At 36.5% G+C, this 23,107-nt stretch overlaps 1 protein-coding gene across 1 annotated transcript; it reads right to left on the bottom strand.

Annotated features, from left to right (window-relative positions):
- Positions 1–930: 930 nt before the first annotated feature.
- On the bottom strand, positions 931–19,834 carry LOC139721912 (uncharacterized). The gene is made up of 11 exons (XM_071633237.1): positions 19,528–19,834; positions 16,903–17,121; positions 16,095–16,175; positions 14,636–14,911; positions 13,614–13,835; positions 12,576–12,638; positions 11,943–12,005; positions 7,770–7,823; positions 7,311–7,364; positions 4,783–4,897; positions 931–4,098 (listed from the first exon to the last, which is right to left on the bottom strand). Exons 1-11 carry the CDS (start codon positions 19,547–19,549, stop codon positions 1,740–1,742), a joined length of 3,528 nt encoding a protein of 1,175 aa, XP_071489338.1. The 5' UTR covers positions 19,550–19,834; the 3' UTR covers positions 931–1,739.
- Positions 19,835–23,107: the final 3,273 nt, after the last annotated feature.

The following is a 23,107-nucleotide window of genomic DNA, read 5'->3' as shown; positions in this document are numbered from 1 at the left end:
TATTTTCCACGAAATCTGTCATTTCGTCGATGGAATGATTATTTTGTAACTAACAGTAATGACAACATTTTGTAACTCAATGAACATTTCGCCAACGAAATGATAATTTCGTCAACGAAACGGTCATTTTGTCAACGAAATGACCAATGTCGTAACGAAATATATTATTCCGTGCGACACTTGACGCTCCGTATATGGTTTTTGTCCATGGTTGAAACCATGATTTCATTTGTACCACGTTTGTGAATTCCGGCCCATGCCTCGACAGATGTGTATTGAATATCAAGATGTCAAAGTACAGAGATAAAAAAAAAATACCAGTCATAAAGGAGAATAATATCTTTTTTATATAGATTATTGTCTTGTCTTATACAGAGATAAACAGTTTGATACAAAAATGCCTTGCTAACAAACAAATCAAAATTGTCTTTTAATAGTTGAATTCAAATAAGAGGAATCATTTCTTTCGCATCAGATTCTGGATTTAATTGATCAGTCAGCAACTATGGCGAAAAAGAGACATTCCAGGACTGTAAAATACCTACAAAGACGACAAATTTCTTTTATCTACGGATGCAAATTACTGGTATCACAACATAAAGGCATAATCACGTCGCATTATTTGCAGCTCATTCATAAGCTCGTCTATTATTTCTTCTACAATCATCTCACATAATTTGCGATTGATTATATATCGCGACCCAAAGATTCATGAAAAAGAAAATGTGTAACTCGCAATGCTATACTATCTTATAGTCATTGAAATGAAACTCGAAGTGTACCCCTCTCGCCCTCTGTCCATATCACAGTTTGGTGAGTGACAAACTGAGAAGAAACGTTCGTCGGAAGATGGTATGACGACAGCACCAATGAAAAAAAAAAAATAGTAGTAACTATATAGTTTTTCTCTGATGTTAATCAGTTGTTCTTTATTATTTTTGGTTACTGCCAGTGCACTTTTCCGTGTGTATTTATTTTTTTGCTCCTGAATTTCAACATCGAGAGATGGATCAAGCTGAGGATATTTGATTTATCACAAAGTTATTGCGTTTGATTGTCAATTTGTGGTCTTGATATTTCCGGCCCTTTCTCAATGCATGCAGGGACCATTAAATTTAATTGTTTACCAAGAATTCATACGATTGCAACTATTACATTATGGTAGTGATAACACGGCAGATTCAAGAACATTATAGTAAATTCTCCGTTAAGAGAACGCTAGTATGACATTTGCCATGTGGACCCATCTTTTCGCTTGGTTCGCATGTGACCGGCGTATACATTAATGAATCTTTCAGGCTTGTCACAAATGGAAACTTTTCCCATTTCTGTCTGTATAATAACATGTACACGGGATGTGATTGCGGTTCTAGGATTGTGTCACATAGGTCTAAAGTTATTTTGCCGGCATTCACTTCCAGAGCGATGAAAGTTTTTTTTTTTTTTATGCATCCAGCTCGGGATTTTCGCTCAGTTTGTGTGAGTAGATAGATGGATCGGTCAGGCTTGGTATACATGTATTTGGGGAAGCGACTGCGGTTCTTCTGTCAATCTATTGTCTCGGATTAGTCTGGAATAATAAAATGTCATTTGATCTGCAATGTTCATCCACCTCGGGTTATTCGCTTGGTTGCCTGAATAGATACATGTAGAATATGATACATCCGTCACACTTGTTCTTCATTACTCTGTATCTATATACACTTGGGGAGAGACTGCGGTTCTTGTATTGTCTCGGATTAGTGTGGAGTAATTTTACTGGCATTTTCTTCAAGAACGAGATAGCCATGTTCATCCACCTCTGGCTTTTTGCTTTCTTTGTTTGAGTAGATAGATGTAGAATATGATAGATCCGACAAGCCTGTTGCAAGAGGGACACCTTCTTCATTAATCTCGATATACATACACTCAGGGAGAGACTGCGGTTCTTCCATTGTCTCGTATTGGTCTGGAGTAATTTTACCGGCATTTTCTTCATGAAAGAGATAGCCATGTTCATCCACCTCTGGCTTTGCGTTTGCTTTGTCTGAGTAGATAGATGTAGAATATGATAGATCTGACAAGACTGTTGCAAGAGGGACACCTTCTTCATTAGTCTCGATATACATATACTCAGGGCGAGACTGCTGTTCTTCTATTGTCTCGTATTGGTCTGGAGTAATTTCACCGGCATTTTCTTCGTGAACGAGATAGCCATGTTCATCGACCTCTGGCTTTTCGCTTGCTTTGTCTGAGTATATAGACGTAGAATATGATACATCCGACAAGCCTGTTGCAAGCGGGACATCTTCTTCATCACTATTGATGTGCACATACTCGGGGAGAGACTTCTGTTCTTCTATTGTCTCATATTGGTCTGGAGTAATTTTACCGGCATTTACTTCAAGAACGAGATAGCCATGTTCATCCATCTCGGGGGTTTCGCTTGGTTTGCCTGTGTCGATAGATGTAGAAAATGATAGATCCGTCCAGCTTGTTGCAAAAGGGATATGTTCTCCATTACTCTTGATATACCTATACTCTGGGAGACACTGCGGTTTTTCTATTGTCTCCGATTGGTCTGGAGCAATTTTACCGGCGTTTTCTTCAAGAACAAGATAGCCATGTTCATCCACCTCTGGCTTTTCGCTTGCTTTGTATGAGTACATAGATGTAGAATATGATAGATCCCTCAAGCTTGTTGCAAGAGGAACACCTTCTTCATTACTCTCGACATACATATACTCAGGGAGAGACTTCCGTTCTTCTATTGTCTCGTATTGGTTCGGAGTAATTTTCCCGGCATTTTCTTCAAGGACGAGATAGCCATTTTCATCCACCTCGGGCTTTTCACTTGATTTGACTGTGTAAATAGATGTGGAATATGATGGATCAGTCAAGCTTGTTGCAAGAGGGACATGTTCATTTATCTCGATATACATATACTCGGGGAGGGACTCGGGTGGTTCTTGGATTGTCTCAGATTGGTCGGGAGTAGTTTTGCTGACTATTTCTTCGAGGACGAGATAGCCATGTTCATCTATATCGGGCTCTTTGCTTGATTTAGCTGTGTAGATAGATGTAGAAACTAATGAATCATTCGGATTCGTCTCAAGAGGTATATGTCTCTCATTTCTGCCTGTATACATGTATTCGGGACATGACTGCGGTTCCTGGATTGTCTTAAAATGTTTTCGAGTGATTTTACCGACATTTTCTTCGAGAACAAGATAGCAATGGTCATCAAACTCTGACTTTACGCTTGGTTTCCGTCGGTAGACGGATGTAGAATATAATGGATCACTCAGACCCGTAACAAGAGGGATACTTTGTGCATTTATACCAACCGATATGTCCTCAGGGCATGACTGCGGTTCTTGTAGTGTCTTTGATTGGTCTGGAGTAATTTTACCGGTATTTCCTTCAAGGACGAGATAGCAATGTTCAGCCATCTCAGAATTTTCGCTTGGTTTACTTAAGTAGATAGATGTAGAATAGAATGGATCGTTCAGACTCGTCGCAAGAGGGGCACGCTTTTCACTTTTATCGCTACACGTGTACTCCGGGCAAGACCGCGGCTCTTGGAGAGAATTATGATAGCTGTCGTCAAGCAAGCATGCTCTACCAAGGGGTTTAAAGTCATCTCTCGTCAAACTGTCGTTTCTGCTATCAAGGTCCACATCCTGGTAATCACAATCTTCATACAAGCTCGCCAGTTGATCTAGTGATGTTTCCTGCAAGCACTGGTATCCATGGTAACCTGATGAATTCATTGCCGTCATCGAAGCCGTGGTGGCGCTGCCCATGTTACTGCCTACACTTATAGAGGAGGTGGGATCCACTCCGGTGATTCTAGAAGGACCGTTGCGTACCTCTTCAGTGTCCTGGTAGATATGATACGGGTCTTCTTGATGATCTATGACGTCACCAAATATGTTTAACGAATGGCTGGGAATAGGTTGGCCCATCGTGTCAGTGTTAATGCTGGAATAGTCCAATAAATCAACATCATTCGTCGTGGTTGCATTTTGGGTCGCCGTGCTTAAAGGATATGTCTGCAATTGACCGTCTTCCACGTAGTTTTTTGCCTGATTAGGCAGCCGCGATGTCCTGCGTTGTCTGCGGAAATGAAATGAAAGATAACCGACACAAATTTGCAAGTTTTTGAAGAGTTCTTATTCTCGTAGTTTATAGTGAATGACAAAAGTACTTCTTGTAAAGCCAAATGCCGAAAACAAACAAACAAAAGCACCTGCAATGCTATTGTTTAGGATAACTAAATCTGTTTTTTTTTTCATATTTCTAAAACCATTTTTTGAGAGATACCTTCTTCTTCCTGAAGTACACAAACATTCAAGGTTTATCTACATCCAAACAGACATGCTTCGAGCATACATGATAATAATAAAGATATACCATGTAGACATTGACTTCGCTTTAACGGACAGAGACTATAAAAGTATCATTGCAAGGTGTCTCTGCTCCGCCAACAGGCCGTTAAAGGAAATGGTCTTGTCGTTCACCAACAATCATCAACTACCTTACTGCTAAAATAAAAAAGACTCAAGTCATGAAACTACACCTTCCCTTAGATCATGGGAAAAATGTGACTTCTATTTGGGGAGAGGTAAATGGGGCAATTTGGGGTATATTTCTTTATGTGAATATCATCATATTTGAGAATCATTACAACCATTTTAAAATAGTCTACTTTTCTCTTATAAAACAATAATGATGTAAACAAACAATTGCTATACTGAATAATAATTAAAAGAAGGCAAACAATTTTAAAAGAAAGCACACCTCTTCCGCCGGCGGTTACGCCAAAGCAAGGACAATACGGCGAGGACTATGAGAACCACACCCACAAAGACTCCAAGAGCGTATGCTATCAGTGTCACCCCAGGCCCTCCAGAATCTGCAACATGATTGGATGGACAATGGTTGTGTTGACAATTCTGAAAATGCTGCAACCACATTTAAGTTGTTTCTTTTTTTCTTATTTGTAAAATAGAGAATAGTTACAGTGTACGTACCTACAAAAATTAAGCTTCATTTTTTTTTACAAATCATTTTTATTATAATCTAGCAATTATTTTCAGTTGCCTTAATTCTAACACTTCAAAAAAAAAATCACTTTTCTGTAGGCAAGATGGAATGAATGCCAAGGCAGGGCACATTGAGTGTATTAAAATCTACTTTTCAGTGTAGATAACGAAAGAAGAGAGAGAGGGAGAGAGAGAGAGAGAGAGAGAGAGTGAGAGAGAGTATGAACACAATGCAAACTTCAAAATGATGGTGATCATTACTGACTGATACTTAACAAGAAATGTATAAAGGTTATGGTATCTTTTTATTATGACCTCTTTCTTGGACAAATGACTATCGATCTATTATTGAATATATTGTATGATTTTGTAACAATTAAGTTTTTTTTAAGCTCCATTGTAGTGGCATTCATTATGAGTTCCCTTGTGGAGACATTTATCATCATAACAATTGATATCTTATAATACTGCTTAATTTGTTTAAGATTTATTATGGCGGATTTTATAACAGTATTTTCTTAGGCAAATTATTTTCTTAATAAATGGTCCCATTTTCTCTCTTTTTTTCCTCCAAAACTCCAAACAGCAACAGAGAGGATATACATATATGATTCAGTAGATTTTGTAGAGAATGATAACCTCATTAAGTAATGAACTCAAATTACTAGCCCAACTTAGCAGTTTGCCTGTGTACGAGATTAAATCGAAGCGCCTTATTTAAAAATACTCTTTTGATATGGTCCCACTTGTCTCTTGTTTTCTTTCAAAAACAACAACAACAATACACATTTTAAACAATTATTAGATATATTTTGTAAAGAATTATAACCTCATTCAGTAATAAACTCACATTATTAATCCAGCTTAGCGGTTGACCTGCGTCCGAAATTAAATCGAAGCGCCTTGTTTGAAAATACTAAATATAATTAATGATTTGGCTGGAATATGATTCGATTTTAATGACAGTGAATGAAGTAGATATTTGTGTATATGAATAGGTATCTTTATTCATTTATATTCTGCGCCCACAATCACCAATAATCTGAGTATTAAAGACACCGAATCATATTAAAACCCAACACCTCACAATGATGACAGTCTGCCAGATACTGCCAGAAATCTCAACTTTGATTCTTAGAATAAGCCCTAGCAAAATTTCAGAGACTTTAGATATTTTGAAAATCGAAAAATTCATGGTTTTGTTCAGCACCTTAGTATCGTATTTTGAATACATGTACTATCATAATTGTTTGCTGGGCTTTCGCATGCCTTTCACATTTCAACCTTTAATTTTTGTCAGTAGAGAACAAGCGAATAGAAACATACACGCAGGTGTTCCATTTATGTGGTGCATGTTCTATACACGAATGTAAAATTTTGCACATAGATTATGTGTATTGTATGTGATGCATGATATCAATAGCGAGTTTATTTAGCGCTTTGCATCCAGTGGAAAAGGCGTCCTATAAATGTCTTCTATTATTATTATTATTATTTCGAAAAGGTGTTAACTCTACTTTTGACGGTAAGAAAACACACTAGATTTTCATTTCACATGCTTTAAAGTCTGTTCATGCAATAACTTTATATCCCATAACAGGATAAAGAAATTGGGCCTTGGAAAAAAAAAACAACAACTTTGCGTCCACACTGACTTAAACAAAACATTTAGCGCTGCAATGTAAAACACATAAATGTTTATTATCTTTTAAGAGATTACTGCCAGTATCGGACAGATAAAACGAGTAAATTTCTATTAAAATGACCAGATTGATGAACAATGGATTCAGCACGTTTTTGTTTGGGAGGAAGGGGGCGGCGGGGGGAGTGATTGGAGAAATTCTTATCCCATTAGTAACTGAACCGCCCGAAACCGCCTGTCCGTTATTTGTGTATAGTTGTTGTTGTTGTGTGCGTGTTTTTTTTTTTTGCTTCACTACTTTGATTGTTTTCATATAGAATAAATAATTACGTATCTTGATAGATGTCAAAGGTCAACAAAAGTATGTCAGAATTATTTCTGTGACACGCAAGTCTCTTGGTAAAATGTTAATAGGCTTTCAAATAGACATAACTTACAATAGACAAAAATAAACATGAAGTGATCTATTCTATATAGGAATACTACTGTACCCTCTAGGGAACAATCGTCGATTATATAATTTTTATAGTAATCTTCAGTTGCTAAACGGTTATACATAATACATAATGTATTATGTGCCTCTATGTGCATATACAACTATCTACAATGCCTATTTTATTCATAAGGAAGATGAAACTCACTCAAAGGAGACGTTGATTCCCTTGTCGTCAAATCTTGTGTGGACCCTCTCTTGCCTAGGTACAGAGAAATTGTAAATCAGCATCAACTAAGTAAGTTAAAGTCAGCTGGCAAAGTTAATCTTATTCCATAACTGATATACCCTTCAAAAAACAAAGTATGTCCATACCACTATCGATTTAAAAAAAAAAAACTACTCATGTACCTTTTTGATGTATATCCTGCGTCAGGTTAATGTTCATTTGTATCAACATAATACGATTCGTATGGTGGGTCAAGCAAATGACGGAAAAGGTGAATTTTCAAATTTATGTCATTTCATCGTTAAGATTCCAAAAATCTCACTGGCGCACGTATATGCAACATATTAACATCCACGTGCAAGTGTCTGCGTGAATGAATGATTGCGTTGCTGTACGCACGTCTATGCATAGAATAATTGTCAATACAATCAAACTCACTTAAAGAAGACGTTGGTTCTCCTGTCGTCAAACCTTGTGTAGACTGCCTTCTGCCTGTTTACATACAGATTGTAAATCAACACCATAGAGTTAAATATGTGACCGTGCACCTCAAAACGAATATAAAGTCGCACCCACTGAGGACTGAAAATAAGTGAAATGGGTCAACCTAGCCGAACTTGACTTTTTCATATTTTCTGAAAGAGCGGGTCTTCTTTTACATTATGCTAAAATTTGGTATCATAAAACGGGCAGGAAAGTGTGTTTTTTAGTAGTTTATCTCGAACATTTTTGGTAGAATAGTGTGATTACGTGTGTCTTTAGAATCCCTTTTTCATTTCTGAAAAACCTTGTCCATACTCTTCACTTTCAACTCTAATAACTTTTGAAAGGATATTGCTACTGCTTTGAAAGTTGGCATTAATTATGGAAAGAATGTGTTAATGGGGCATGCTTAATTTCAGTTTAATCTAATAATCTCTTCATTATTGTTACTCTGGTGGTTTACTTCCTGTTTTTTTGTCCCATTCATCGCACTGCCAACACGGTTTGGTAAAGATTAAGCGCTTGAATAGACACTGTACTTCAGAGCCTCTTTTCTCAGTTCACACTTTTCCTGAGTTTGTGCTTTCTTTCCAATATTTAGATAGGTTAGGAGAGTCCATATGATTTGAGTTATACATCACTTTAAAGCTTAAAGTCTGCTCTTTCAGAAAATGGTCTTAACTAAAAATTCATGTCTGGCGACTTTTTGTTTGTTTTGAGGTGCAGGGTCACATATGATAAAGTCAGATAATAAAGATTTGATTCAATACTTAGAATCCCTTCTACCAACAAAGTATTTTTTTACCCTTTCCCAAATAAAGAATTACTGGTGCAGTCTTTTTTTTCTTAGAAGTTGTTAAGCGTCAGATTTTTTTTTTCAAGCTTACCAAAATGAGGCATTTGATATTATGCTGTGTCAGGAAATGAGAGAATGACAGTTCACTGTCGCTAATCACCAACAAGCACATGCCTATAAAGACAAAGCGTATGCGTAACAAATACTCTCCTTGGTTGAATGAATCGATTTTTGAATTGATGAGAGAAAGAGACAAGGTTAAGAAGAAAGCAATTACACAAAATAATGAACAGTTGTGGAAGGAATATCGACGGCTGAGAAATAAAGTTACTAATGTTGTAAGGAAAATGAAAAAAAAAAAACAGTATTACATCAATAAATTGTCTGAATGTTCTGGAGGAAATGAATCCTGGAATGTTCTAAAATCTTTTCTGCCAAATAACGGCATATCGTCTCATCATCTCTCTTGTGATGATGCATACAGTAAAGCCTCCGAATTTAATGAACACTTTGCCAGTGCTGCTATGAATTTGTTAAATGAACATCAGGTTGAGAAAACTGACGTGACCGAAGTAGACATTATTAGAGAATCCGTATGTTATGATAATATGGACACATTTATAGTTGTATCTGAAGCTCAGGTTATGAACGAAATCAACAAACTGAAAAATAAAAAAAAATCGACTGGAATTGATGGTATATTGGTTGAGATTTTGAAAGTATGTGCTGATATAATGAATAAGTCTGTAACGTATTTGATAAATAAATCCATTATTGAAGGAGTTGTCCCAGAGTCATGGAAAATAGCCATGGTAATTCCGATATACAAAAAAAGGAGAAAAGTCGAACCCTGATAATTACAGGCCAATTTCCCTGCTGCCTTGTATCTCGAAATCACTCGAGCGCATAGTTTCGTTGCAATTATCACACCATCTTAATGCGAACAATGTCTTAACACCGGTTCAGTCTGGATTCAGGGCAAATCATTCCACTGTAACTGCCCTTGTAAAGGTCACTGATGAATGGCTTTTGGCCATGGATGAAGGTAAATATACTTGGGCGATATTCGTCGACCTACGGAAAGCGTTTGACACTGCCGACCACAATGTAATGTTAGACAAGTTGTCGAGAATTGGTATAAATGGAGGTACATTTCAGTGGTTTAAGAGTTATCTAACGGCAGGAGGATAGTGACTAAGGTCAACAACGCATTGTCTGATGAAATGTACTTAACTCATGGCGTGCCCCAGGGCTCTCTTCTTGGCCCTCTACGGTTTTGTGTTTTCATTAATGACCTGCTTCGTATTTTACAGTCATGTCGTGTTCATCTTTATACGGATGATACAGTCATTTACTACTCCAACAAAGAAGTAAAGTCTTGGAGTCCATTTTAAACAAAGAAATGCAAGTTTTGGATCAGTGGACGTCACAGAACAACCTAGTGGTCAATTATTCAAAGACCGTCAGTATGCTTTTTGATACGAGATTTATGCTCTCAAGGTGTAATTCACTAGATTTAAAAAAAAATACCCAGATTCGAAATGTTGAAACGGTAAAATATCTTGGAATTCATATCGACGCTGAGTTGAAATGGAATATTCATGTAGATAAAATGTGCCAGAAAATCAGTAGACTGATTGGTTTTCTTGGAAGATTAAGACATGTTGTAAATGAATCAAATTTGAATTTGATATAATCCGTGACCTGTTTTCCGTTATCCGTGATCCGCTATCTGGTATTCCGCTCCACAAGGTTCTCTGTCAGCCCTTCAGAAGCTACAGAATAGAGCGGGTCGTATGATTATGAGAGTAAATCCATATTCTTTTGTTTCTACTCAACATATTCATGATATTTTGGGCTGGGGATCTCTTGAATACCGATACAAAAAGAATATGAGTATGATGATTTATAAAATATTGCAGAATTTTCTCCTTCATTACATGTCTGATAATATTTTTAGAAGATTTGTTAATTATTCACCTCGCTCAAATCAGAATTTGAATTTTGCAAAGCCAAATTCTAATAATTGTACAAGAACTTTTTTTTACAGGGAAATATCAATGTATAATCAATTGCCCAATGAAATTCGTAACGCATGAACTATAAGATCTTTTCAAATGTTATTATCTGATTATTTAGATAGAGCATTATGGTTAAAAAAAGACTCAATGGAGTACCAAATGTAACAGCCATTTCTTTGGGGGGGGGAGGGGGTATATGAGTCTTGCCTTTTCTTTTGTAAGTTTGTTCTCCTCCTCTTGTTCCTTCGCTTGCTCTGCTTTTCTCTACCTATCTCTGATTATTGTTGACCCTCACCTGCTCACTATACCAGTTCGGTATATGATTTTCATTATTTTTTCTTATGTTTTGTATATACAGTGTATTATTCTTGTATTGTATTGTAAATTCGGGACCCTGTGAAAGAACAGACATATTTTGAAAATGTGACTGAACAGGCAATCCCCCGTTTCTTCTGCACGTATATGCAATGTATATGCAACTTGTGATGTGTGTATTTTTATAATATTATATGATATTATGAAGACGGAAATAAAAACAAACAAACAAACTTTGGCAAAAAAAAAATAGGCATACATGAATGCAAAGATATGCAAAATAAAGAATCATATGGAACATAATTTCCCATACATTGGGCACAATCTATCAAATCTTCACATGTACACCAAATTCAAGATTTATCCATCTCGGAATTTTACCGTAAAATCTGCTTGTTGATTGCACACTAAAAAGTAATCACTTACTCTAAAACTACATTAAAATTTTCTTAGGTATAAACATAAGCAGGGTTTCATTGAGGACACCATTACGTCTGTAGTACTAGTAAGCTAGGTCGGTTTCAATCCTCGGAGGGTATCAATATCCACATATATGTTGTTAAATGTTGTTTCTACCGACGAATTTCAATGTGTTTGTACGTGAAATGTTGTAATTTTGTAGTTTTTATACAGACTTCTTGTCTTCACTCTGTTTTCGGCATATTTACTTTAATGCCAATGAGACATGTGGAATTGTAAATGAAATCGGAAAATGAACTCCTGAGAACTTCTAACATGGAAATTAAGGGCTAACACTTCTGTACGTGTACACTGCCGAAAATAAACAACTAGATAGTAACTTGAGAGTTGTTAAACAAGGCAATATATTTTGCGCTACGCTTGAAAAAAAAAGTCTTGCTCAATTTGAAATCACTCTGTGCAGCAGATGTCTTTTTTGAATCGCTAACAACCTGGAGAAACAGTTTTATTCACAACATCTTCAACAGAAAAAAAAATGACAAAACAGAAACAGTATTTGATGTACATGTAACTTACTTGAAGCAAGCATGGTGCTTGCCTCATGGAATGTTGATACCTCTTGTGTAGACAGTCTCTCTCCTGTTTAGGAGTGATAATAAAGATTAGTTACACTGCCAGTGAACATACGTAATAATGGCCACAACAATTTCTTTCCTGTTACTGTAGTCATGCAAGATGATATCATTATGGAAAATAGCAAGTAGTTCTTGGGAACATTTTTAAATATTTTGACACTTTTCGATAGTTTTTTTTTTATTCCCGCAAAATATGAATAAAACATGCTTATATGTACGTTTGTGTGTACATTCATATAGATTCATCAATTCTTCTATATACTGTATATGTTCATGTGTGTATGTGTGCATGTGTGTGTGTGTGTGTGTGTGTGTGTGTGTGTGTGTGTTTGTTTCTGTGTGTCCCTATACTCTCTGTGTGTCCGGTTACATTTCAGGTTCACATTATTTGTCCCTTCCAGTACATGTAAATTCACTATGGTACCAGCAAACGTAAAGACAGTGTCTGGAAATAGTAAAATGGAAAAGAAATCGATTTAAAAAGATTAAGAGACGAACACGCGCACACTCACGTAAAAACAAGGAAAACAATATTTTTTGTTCAATAGAAAAGGTTGAAGTTAAAAATACTCACTAAAGGTATTGACTACAGTCTCCGCTGTAGATGAGCTTGTACTAACTGTGTACACCCCAGTGTCTAAAAAATAGTAAATACAAAGGTAGATATGCAAATCTCTATAGCAAGGTATGATAAGCAACTAACCAGTTTGATACTCACACTGACTCATGAATCTCGACGACTTAGAAATATAAAGGTTTATTCAGCATCTGCCTTTGCTATAATACTTTCTGGTTTACAGTTAGAAGTAAAACATGTAGCATAATTACTCGTCATTCACGCAAAACGGCTCAAAACCGAATGCAAATATTGTAGATTTTAAAAAAAAGATGATAAGTAATATAGATCAATAACATATTGCTAGGGTATTCATGTACACGATGTCATCTGGTTGTTAGAGAGCATCGTAGGTAGCATTATTGGCTAGCATGCATGATAAAAAGAATAAGAACATTAAGTTTCAAGATGAAGATTATCATTCCTTGTTATATTCTGCTTTGATTTCAGCATTTACGAGTTGATAACTAAAAAGGGCGTGCTCAGCTCTCATATGATTACTCCTCAAGAGTCTATATTTCACTCACACCCAACTTTATATTTCTTAAGAATCGCTTTTGAAAAATAATGATATTTGACATTTAGAATGTAAACCTCCTGATGTCAACTTTTATTCAAAATATGCTTTGCCAAATTAAAAAAAAAAACAACAAACAAGCTAGGGATTAAAAAAATCTTTATAACAAGAAATCGTAAAACCATCCTCATCCTGACCATTTTCATATTTATTGAATACATAACACCAATGATATCGCAAAGTATCAATGCTAACACCGATCATGTTGATATTGATCCATGCTATAGTGCCAGTGCCTTGCTGTTTATAATGATTTCGATGCAAAGTTTTAAAGCACAATTATTGATTGGGCTCAGTATTCCTGTCATTAGATCAGGAGAACAAATACACCATTTGCATTCAATTTTGTAAAAACTTTACACTAAAAAATATACACAGACACCCACACAGCAGAGGGTACTGTTTTATCTACTACCGACCGTTTGATTCATTTGCGACAGCTCGGCAAGACGCGAATGGTGGATTCCATTGCGGAAAGTAAGTCGACCAACCGGGTACTTCCTTACACTGCAAAGTTGCGGAGTCATTGATGACGTAACCTCCACCGCAGCTGAGAGTAATGTTGGACCCATATTTCGTGTTATTTGTGATCCATTGACCGTTCGTCACTGGACTAGGGTAATTACAATACCCAACAGATGCTTCAAATCATTGAGGAAAACAGAAAAGCCAATCAAAGTAATTATATAGATACGATAATTAAAAAACAAAGGTTGTGCACACTATGAAAGAACTAATATCGTCTATTAAAGACCTGTTTACATTGCCTAAAGACCATCACGACGGCTGTTGAAGAGGTGGATGAATTATATCGATAAATAGGTAATATCAATCTGGATATTGTGAAATAATGTTATGTATTGATCGTACCTCTCAAGACCATTCGTGTCATGGCATTCAACTTCATAAAACGTGTGAAGAAAAATGATAAAAATATGAAGATAAATTACCCTCGGTCACAAAACTCCACAAAATGTCCCCTTGGTTATTTTCCAGAACTTACAACTCAGAAAAGCAATAAGCAACCATCTTTCTAATCAAACTCGAAGTTCACTGCATTATATTAGTTACAAATGATATCATTGGCAGTTTTTGTTGACGCTTTTGTATTTTTTCCCCTACTCCTTATGAGCTTACAATTCCGGTAGTCGTCATTAAAGCAGTTGGTCGAAGATGATTCAATTTCTAATACGGTGAGTAACCTTGTGTTTAGATATATTTAACACAATCTGTTTTCATTACTTTGTGGGTGGGAACCTTCCATCCTATTAAGGGCTATTTCAAAGCTGAAAATAGGAACCCCTTTTTAGAATGCGATTGTGATAATTTATCTCGGGATATTTTCTTGGGATTGTGCAGGCTCACTTTTGTCTATTGTGCTTCCTGTTCTTATTGTATAAACAATATTGCGTGTTTCTTTCGCTTTTAAACTCATACTCACTGTTGAATGAATAATGGACACGTTCTTCGGATATAGGTTGTGCCTGGCTGGGACATGTCCAGTTGTTCGAAAAACTTCCATCAAAAATGAAATCGGCATACGATTTTGATTGGAAACAAACACAAAACCCACGATGTATGACAGCAACACCATTGTTTTTCGGTTTTTTCCTGCAGGTAGATATACATTCCTCATCGGATTTAGACTCAGACGCATAGTCGAGCAGAATCGAAAGGGCTTTATGGTCACCTTGATAGCATCCGAGAAATCCAGGCCCTAAGAACAAACAAAATGTGAACACGGAGACAGTTACCTGGATAACATCTTTTTATTTGTTTGTTTGATTGTTTGTTTTGTCTTTCAGCTATCAGAATTTTTATGAGACCGATCACAGTTTGGCTAATATTCTGAAGGTTCGTTTTACCGACGAATCCTCAAGTTATTCCGGTTTGTCGTAAGTAAAAAACAAACAAACAAAAAAAAATTTAAAAAAAAACAAAAAACGACAACAACAACAAACAACAACACACAATTCAAAGGTACAGGAAACCGTAAGCGAAATAAAGCTCGTAATAACGAGGGTCTTTAGAATTCAGCTTTTTCTTCTTCTTTTTTTTTCATTTCGGATGAAATAAAAAGCTTCGGAATAACGAACATCACCCTTCATCCAGGTCAACTCCTGTTCCGCAAATTGACACCAACAACAATGAGAGATCCTTGAATAGCAAATTATACAAAATAAGATGCGTCGTTCTGTAGACATAAGCTGTGAAGAAAACATGAAATAACCTACACCTGATTATGCTCCTACTACCATGTGTTCCTTCAATATCCAAAATTATTCACGGTTATATAGTCGGTGTTTACAATTTCCATCGTATCTACAATCTTTCAATGCGGAGGGTTGTTACTGGTTAATAGACACCATAGTTATCACGTTAATATGTATAAGACATGTATTATAAGCATGTCTATTTACCAAAAAACAAAAACAAAAAACGCATGATGCTTTCACTGGGAGATGGAACATGCATGTTTAATTGATTATTTCGCACGAGACGCTTGAAGTACCCTTTATATCTTGTTTTCTCCTTTTTCTATGACAATGCATCTCCTCTGTTCATCAAATCATTTACTTTCTAAATAGGAAATGATGGTTTAATTTACACGATATAATATATTACAACTGTCTCATTTCAAAGCTTAGATTTTACATTTTTATACTACAATGTAGAAAAGTGAAAATTCATCCTGGCCTCCTTTTTTTGTGCGTGATGCGTATTTAAAATGTAATAGCAAATTTCACCCTCATCACGAACCACCTTATGTTGTAACACCTTCTGTTTTTCACTTTCTTTTTCCGCGTCAATTTTGGTTTCGAGTTATCACTGATCGGAACAGCGAATTGTATTCATAATTGTTGCTGCTAAATATGATATTGCGTTGATTATAGTCTCACCTCGGCATTTCACTCTGACAGCCATGTTGGAGGAACACTCATCGGTTGGGCAATCCCGTAAACGCTGAAACCTGTATGAATCTGTGCATTGATGACGTAGATTTTGTTTTTTTGTTTTCTTTTTTTCCACTGATCAACTGTCCGGTCACGTCATTAATCATGAAGCAAAAAAATTGGCACAATGATATGTTGAGAAAACGCTTTAAAGGAATGTTGAATTCTTCTTATCATGATTCTCATCACTAAAAAGAATAAAAAAGAATAGAAAGTAAAAGCATACACAATGCAACGATTTATCTGTCAATGGCCAATATTTATTACATCTGTCCTGATGTGAAAAATTATAACCTTTTTAAACTTTGACCTGCCTTCTATTCCCTTAATTGTTTCGAAATCTTAGATTTAGAAAATTACTTAAATAATGTACTCCAAATTATTTCTCTTCCGTTTTGTTTTGTTTTGTTTTTCCTCCATTTGATAGGAAATAAAACATCCCGTAGAATTTTGCTTTTGCTCTTGGGTAAATGTAACTACTGTAACAAATGCATGTTCTATGCTGCTGCACTAGCAAAATCTGAATGATTTTCTTTATCCGGGGGTTTTGTCAAACCAAGTCTCGAATAATCATTTAAAACTGTAATCTTAATTCTATATACCTTCTTTTATATGACGTCGCTCATTGTTTCTGTTATTCTGATTTGGTTACTAGGTTTGTTGGTTTCTGGTTTCTGTTTTTTTTTTTTTAAATTGATGTAGATAATGAAGGTATGGTATGTTCATTCAAATAAACACATAACAGAGCACTTACCTTGAGATGAACATGATACGCGTTGAGTTCTGGTTCGGGTTGCCAAACTTGGCGTAGGCTCAGGCGAATACTCCTCTGCCGCTGGGAAGCCTAGTTCTCCACACACCAATTCGGCAGCTTTTGCGGTAAATCCTTCATAACAGGCATAGCTACCTGACTCCAGGAACACTAGACCTTCCAGAGGAGAGGCTCCGTTAACCAGTTGCACAGAGGGCATTTCTTGGAAGTGAATATTACAAATATGTTAATATGCATTGATGTGGAACGCTCATCGTCCTTTCATGTGCAGTAATTTTTTAGCATTTGTTCCCAATCGGTCTTGAAAAGAGAACCGGAACTTATGCATTTCTTAACAATGAAATCAGTTTCCTTGCATTGGTATGCTAACGAAAATAATCTACCTAGAAATAAGACAAAAAGTAAAGATATACTTCAGTCGATTTCCAACTGAACAAAAATCTTTGCCAACCTCCCATCAAAATTAACAACTTCATACAGCCAAAATAACACCAAAGCGTCACACCAAAATTATGCGTCATATTGACATTTGACGCATTTGATGATCAATGATGCCCCTAACATAGTGTTACTCGTCACCGTCACCCATCATCATTCTCCAGTAATTTTGGTAATTATATCGCCTTGGATTTCCCAGTGGACGAGGGTGTCATAATTCAGGAACATATCTCATGCAGGTGGTGGAAGTGTGAAAAGTGATATTTTCCTTATAAAAATCATCAAGGGAAATTGAATTTATCTTACCATTGTTTCTTTTTTTGTCTGTTATTTATCCCTTTTTAAGAAAAGGAATCATGTCCGCATTCCAAATTTTCGAATACTATGTTTTGGGTGATTTCGCTTTGATTTGATTTGAGAAAAGAAAAACAATTATAGCAAAGGCATTCTGAATGTCAAAATGATAGCACCGCCGTCAATGCAGTGTCATGAGATTAAGAAAAAACAAGAACAAACAAAAAAATAAAAAGGTAAACCCTCCTGGACTCACTCAGAGCAGGTAATGTAAATCTGCCAATGATTCGCACCGCACATATCTATACGTATTGGCGGACGAGTAGCAAAACCCGTCTCTGAACAGTGTAAATGTATTGTACTGTAACGATGACTTATATTTGTCGAAGATGGGCAGAATATAACTCCTCTTCTGTAAGGGTCCCAAAATAAAGTCCCGCTATATGTTGAAGGGTATTGCCGAAGGATGCCGAGGGTCAGATAGAAAATACAGTCATTAGGCAGAAATCACGGTTAAGAAGTTTAGTATGGTGAATCACTCGAACACATTTACAGGGATGGATTTTGAGGATGTCTCGCAAGGCATGAAAGGTGGGATGCGGTGAAGAACTTATGACTAACTAATACAAAACGTACATGACTGGAGACCGTTTCTGGACTCTCTGTTCAAACATGGGTTTCGCTCTTAGCTGACAAAATGTTCACTCCATCTCCTCTCATTAACTTCCTCCCAAGCAAGAGAATTCTAAGATACGCATAAAGTTTGTCTTATATACCCCTTTTAAACAAGCTCCTCTTGTACGAGAGAGATTGACCAGTCATGAAGGTCACGAGATAGACGTTTATCGCGCTGCGGAGTATAGGAGGACGTCTTTGAGCACATAGCTGAGGAGCTCAGAGTCATAGGAAAAGCGAGGACACAAGGACAGGAGAAAGTAAAGATTAGAAGCAAGCACAAAGGGCTGAAGGACAGTGAGAGTTAAGGGGAAAGGGAGCCAGCTGAAAAGGCTGAAGGACAGTGAGAGGCAAGGGCAAAGGGTGAGGGCAAGGACTCTGAAAGTCAGGACGAAGTTGAAGTTCGGAGAGCAAGGCAAGAGTTCTGAAAGACAAAGCAAAGTCAAAGCGAGAAGGGACAGAACGAAAGTAATGAAGTGAGAGCAAGGTCAAAGCGAGGGCGGCACAGAATGACTTGTGAAGGTCAGAAGGTCAGTTAGTGAGCACAAGTTCAAAGTGGTGAGAGCGTAGAATGAACTTGTGAAGGTCAGAAGGACAAAGGAAGATGAACAAAAAGAGAACTCCGCTGTATGCAAAGCGGTTTGAGCAGTTTGGGCTAACTAAACTGATAATTTGCAATAGCCTTAGCGAGACATCCTTTACAAAGAGTCGTACAATAATCATGAAAGCAATGGAAAACATGTAATGTTATATACATAATGTTACATCAAACATCTTAACCAAAATGCGTGACAGTATTACTGAGTTCGGTGATGCTGTTTGTAAGTATATTCATATACATTAAATGTTAGGAAGCATGATTATGAATCATCGTAACTACAATATCACAATCAACATATTACACACATGCCGAAGAGGCTTGACTGCTTTCATGTTGGTCTTTATAAGTGTTACGCTATAAAGAAAAAGATGTTAGTCACTTTGTCGCATTGTCACTTTTAATATACCCACTCTCATTTTTGCCCAATGACTGGTGTTTGTTGCCCGAAGTGAAAAAAACCTCCAAAATTCTAATTTCCCAAGTATGAAGGCATATAATGAAAAAAAAAACAAACAAACAGTCAACTCACAAAATGCACCTGCGAAATAAGAAGACAAATCTGAAAGCATAATATTGTATAAAAAGCGATTGATACTTACCATCGTAGCACTTCACGGTCATCTTGAAATTCACAGGGTATATATATATACCGTATAGTTAGCTTCGTCTTATGGCTCAGCGATAAAACGGACGAAGACGGGGAACCGCTTAAAACAAGAGTGCTGAACGTTTTGTTTGCTACTTCATCTAATATTTGGAATCCCAACACTCTGTTATTGAGAGACTCAATTTCAGTGAGAATTCGCCTTCCAGCAGGAGCATGTACAACCCAACCATCACCGTTGGTGACGCAGTCTTTATCACACGACAAATCACGCTCTACAGACCCATCCATACAGGTCAGAGATAGATCTGTAAGATAACAAGAGGACGGGGTGCGTTTTATGTCACATTGCATCAGAAAAAAAAAATAGTCTCATAGATTCATTTTACAGTCGGTTGGAGAGTGAAATAACCTTATCAGGTACTTTGTGTGTTCTCTGACATTTCTAGATGAACATATTTTCCTGTATTCTTTACTTTTGCACATTCCTTTTCCATTCCCAGAGGGTTGTGAAGGTAAAATTTTCATAAAGATATAGACAGCCAGATAATTAACCCACCAGATTCTAGGTCAATCACATATACATTCGCCATCAAAACCACACTGTGTTTTGATTTTTACAAAGTGAATGATGGCACAATGCACATTGACGAACGCGTAAATTATTGGAAGTTCCTTTTCGGAAAACAAATGTTTTATGTTGCTTTTTTCTCTATGATCCTGGTAAACTTTTGTCAGTTTTGGGATATAGAGTCATATATATCATGACGCATATTGCACTAAGTAAGCTACAGTTAAACTCTTAGAAACCCCTGCTGTTTGCGAACATCAAGAAGTTATGTCAGAAATGCATGTGCAGATTTGATATCACGAAAACGGGTGTTATTATTAAATTTTTATTATTAAGAATCGTCTTAACAGGTGTAAGTTGAGTTTGCACTTAAAATACCACTTTATTGCCACTACAGACGTGCAATAATTTGTACAGATAAGAACATGATAATGATAGTACTTGTAACAACCGCAATAATGATGTTGAGAATACAAAATACTGGGTGGATAATGATAAGAAAGAAAAAATACGTACATTTTTCAGTTGCCAAGGCGAGAGACGGATTGCTACAGACGAAACCAGCAAATAGCAATGCTAGGGCCGCCATTTTTCATTCGGCTTTCGAAACTGCACCAATCATAAACCAACTGTTTAGAAACCAAGTCCCAGCACTATGCAAGATATCACTGAAAGCAAGAAGCCAGAAAAAAGTTTTTCCAATAAAAAGCAATCACCGAGTCCTGTCTTTTGTACGGATTGATAAAGGCTGTATGAAACACCTCATGAGCTGTTATGGAATGAACGATTACATGAATCATATGGGAGGGGGGGGGGGGGGGGGGAGAGGGAGGGAGGTGTGACTCATTGCTTGGGCTTTCGTATATATTATACAGATATTTCTTTGAAGCAGTTTTGCATAAAGGCCCACTTAGGCCTGTCAGTCATTCCATGAATGCGTGTGAAAGACACCACCATTTCTCAACTAACATTCGACTACTTTCAATTTTAGTTTCATATCCGTGTACAAAATTGGCTTTAAGAACAATGGCAGGGTCGTCCTTAAGATGCCCCAAGAGTAGCCACTTATCCTCCATATTTTCATTTCAGGAAAACTGATATCGTTATCGGTTAGTAGTTGGATGAGAATCACTTCATTGTTGTGATATTGATGAAAAGCAGCAGACCTTTCTTTTTTTGGAGTAGTGATTAATGCTGATCCAAACTTTGCCTTGCCGCCCTGATGCTTAAACTTTGCCTTTGATAGTTGAGGTTGGCATTACGCATTACATCTACGACTAATCGTTTTGTCAACACAGCCGAATGATTTTAATGTTCAAGCATAATAGTCTGTTAACAAATGTTTTGCTTGGACATATATTCCTGTCTTGTTTTCAGTAATTAGTACGTACTGTTGTTAATGTAGTATTGGTCGATTTTACAAAATTCCCAACCCCTTTAATATCTTTTGTCATTTCATTGAAGGAGGCTGCGTATTACACGTAGCTGTTACACTTCCCCTTTCCATAGAACACATTGACATTCCCAGCACACTTCTGAGAAAGCTACTGATTTAAATGTTATAAAGGGTGTGTTCTATTGTAATTGCAGAATTACACCACTGGAACATCACCACTTTGGTCTCTAGCTTAATAAGTATGATGAAACTGATCAACTGCCAACTTTTGTTTAAATCTATAATCAATCTGTGTAAACGATGAAGCGGTTGTCGTTTAGAAACTATCATTGACATCACAATTTGAAGAGGATATTGACGCATCATACATTGTTTTAACCTTTTAACTTGTTTATCTCATATTTTTATTGATCTTTCACTGTCAGATGTATATAAATGTAAATATATGTATATATATATATGTATATACATATATATATATATACATACATATATATATATATATATGTACATATATGTATATATATATATATATATATATATATATATATATATATATATATATATAATATATACGGATGATGTAAACAGCTAGTAAACGTACTTTTCCTTCTCTCCGATCATTTATCTACTCGTGTGTTTACCAGCTATACCTTTGTTACGAGGCTTGCCGTACAGAAAAAAAATGGCGAACATTGAAATCTCCCTTTACTACGTGTAAAATATTTGGTGCATATTGATAGATTGACACAACAAAATCTGCAATTTATTACAGGTTTACTGAACATGTCATGATGGATACTCAATATTTGTTGTCCATCAGTGAGCTTGATAGAGTCACCCGAAAGAGGGGTTAAATACCAAGCCCGAAAGTCCCCCCCCCCCCACCTCCCCTTACTTCATCATATGCCCAGTTGTTTTCCGGTAGTTGGACAATGATCCCAGATTGGCATGACAATTGAAATTTAATCTAGGTTTATTGCAAATACCAATCTTCCGTCTTTACGATCGTGTATAAAACTCAAAGTCCGTGTTTTGTTTTTGTTGCGGTTTTTTTAGGGGATTTTTTTTTTTTTTTAATCAGATGTTTGTTACAGGTAAACTCAAAATTTGTTGACCACGATTAAATGTGTTACAGTTCACCGCAGAGGGCTTAAACCCATGGGTAGAAGGCCCCTCTTTGTACTCCTGCTTCTCCATTCCCACCTGCTTGGTCATTAGTTTTACAAGTATTATAATGATAAAAACCACACCCTCCTCTTCTGTAAAGTGGGATTAGGCGGATTCATAATGATTTTATTCCAGCCTCCCTGTATGTGCGATAGGGTGAACAGAAAAAAAGAAGAAGAAGGGTAAAACATGACATTTACTCCAGTAATGCTATTAATTTTGTGTTTGAGCTGTGTTGGAGCATAGTTACAAATCATATCATCCCATGCCGACGATTATATACTGCCCAAATGCATAACTATCACACTAGTACTTATTTCTGCGACCCTCTGGTATTGTATCTTTATTTTCATTAATTTCTGTTCCTGCATTCAGTGTATATAGAGTGCATGTAACTTTACCATGCACCATGAACATATCACTACAGGTACACAATAT

Source organism: Diadema antillarum, unplaced genomic scaffold (genome assembly GCF_040938485.1).
Source record: "Diadema antillarum isolate AM-2024a unplaced genomic scaffold, OU_Dant_1.0 scf00000151, whole genome shotgun sequence".
In the NCBI taxonomy this organism is placed as follows: Eukaryota; Metazoa; Echinodermata; class Echinoidea; order Diadematoida; family Diadematidae; genus Diadema; species Diadema antillarum.
Note: the sequence above shows the minus strand (reverse complement) of the source record. Positions and strands in the feature narration are given on the sequence as shown.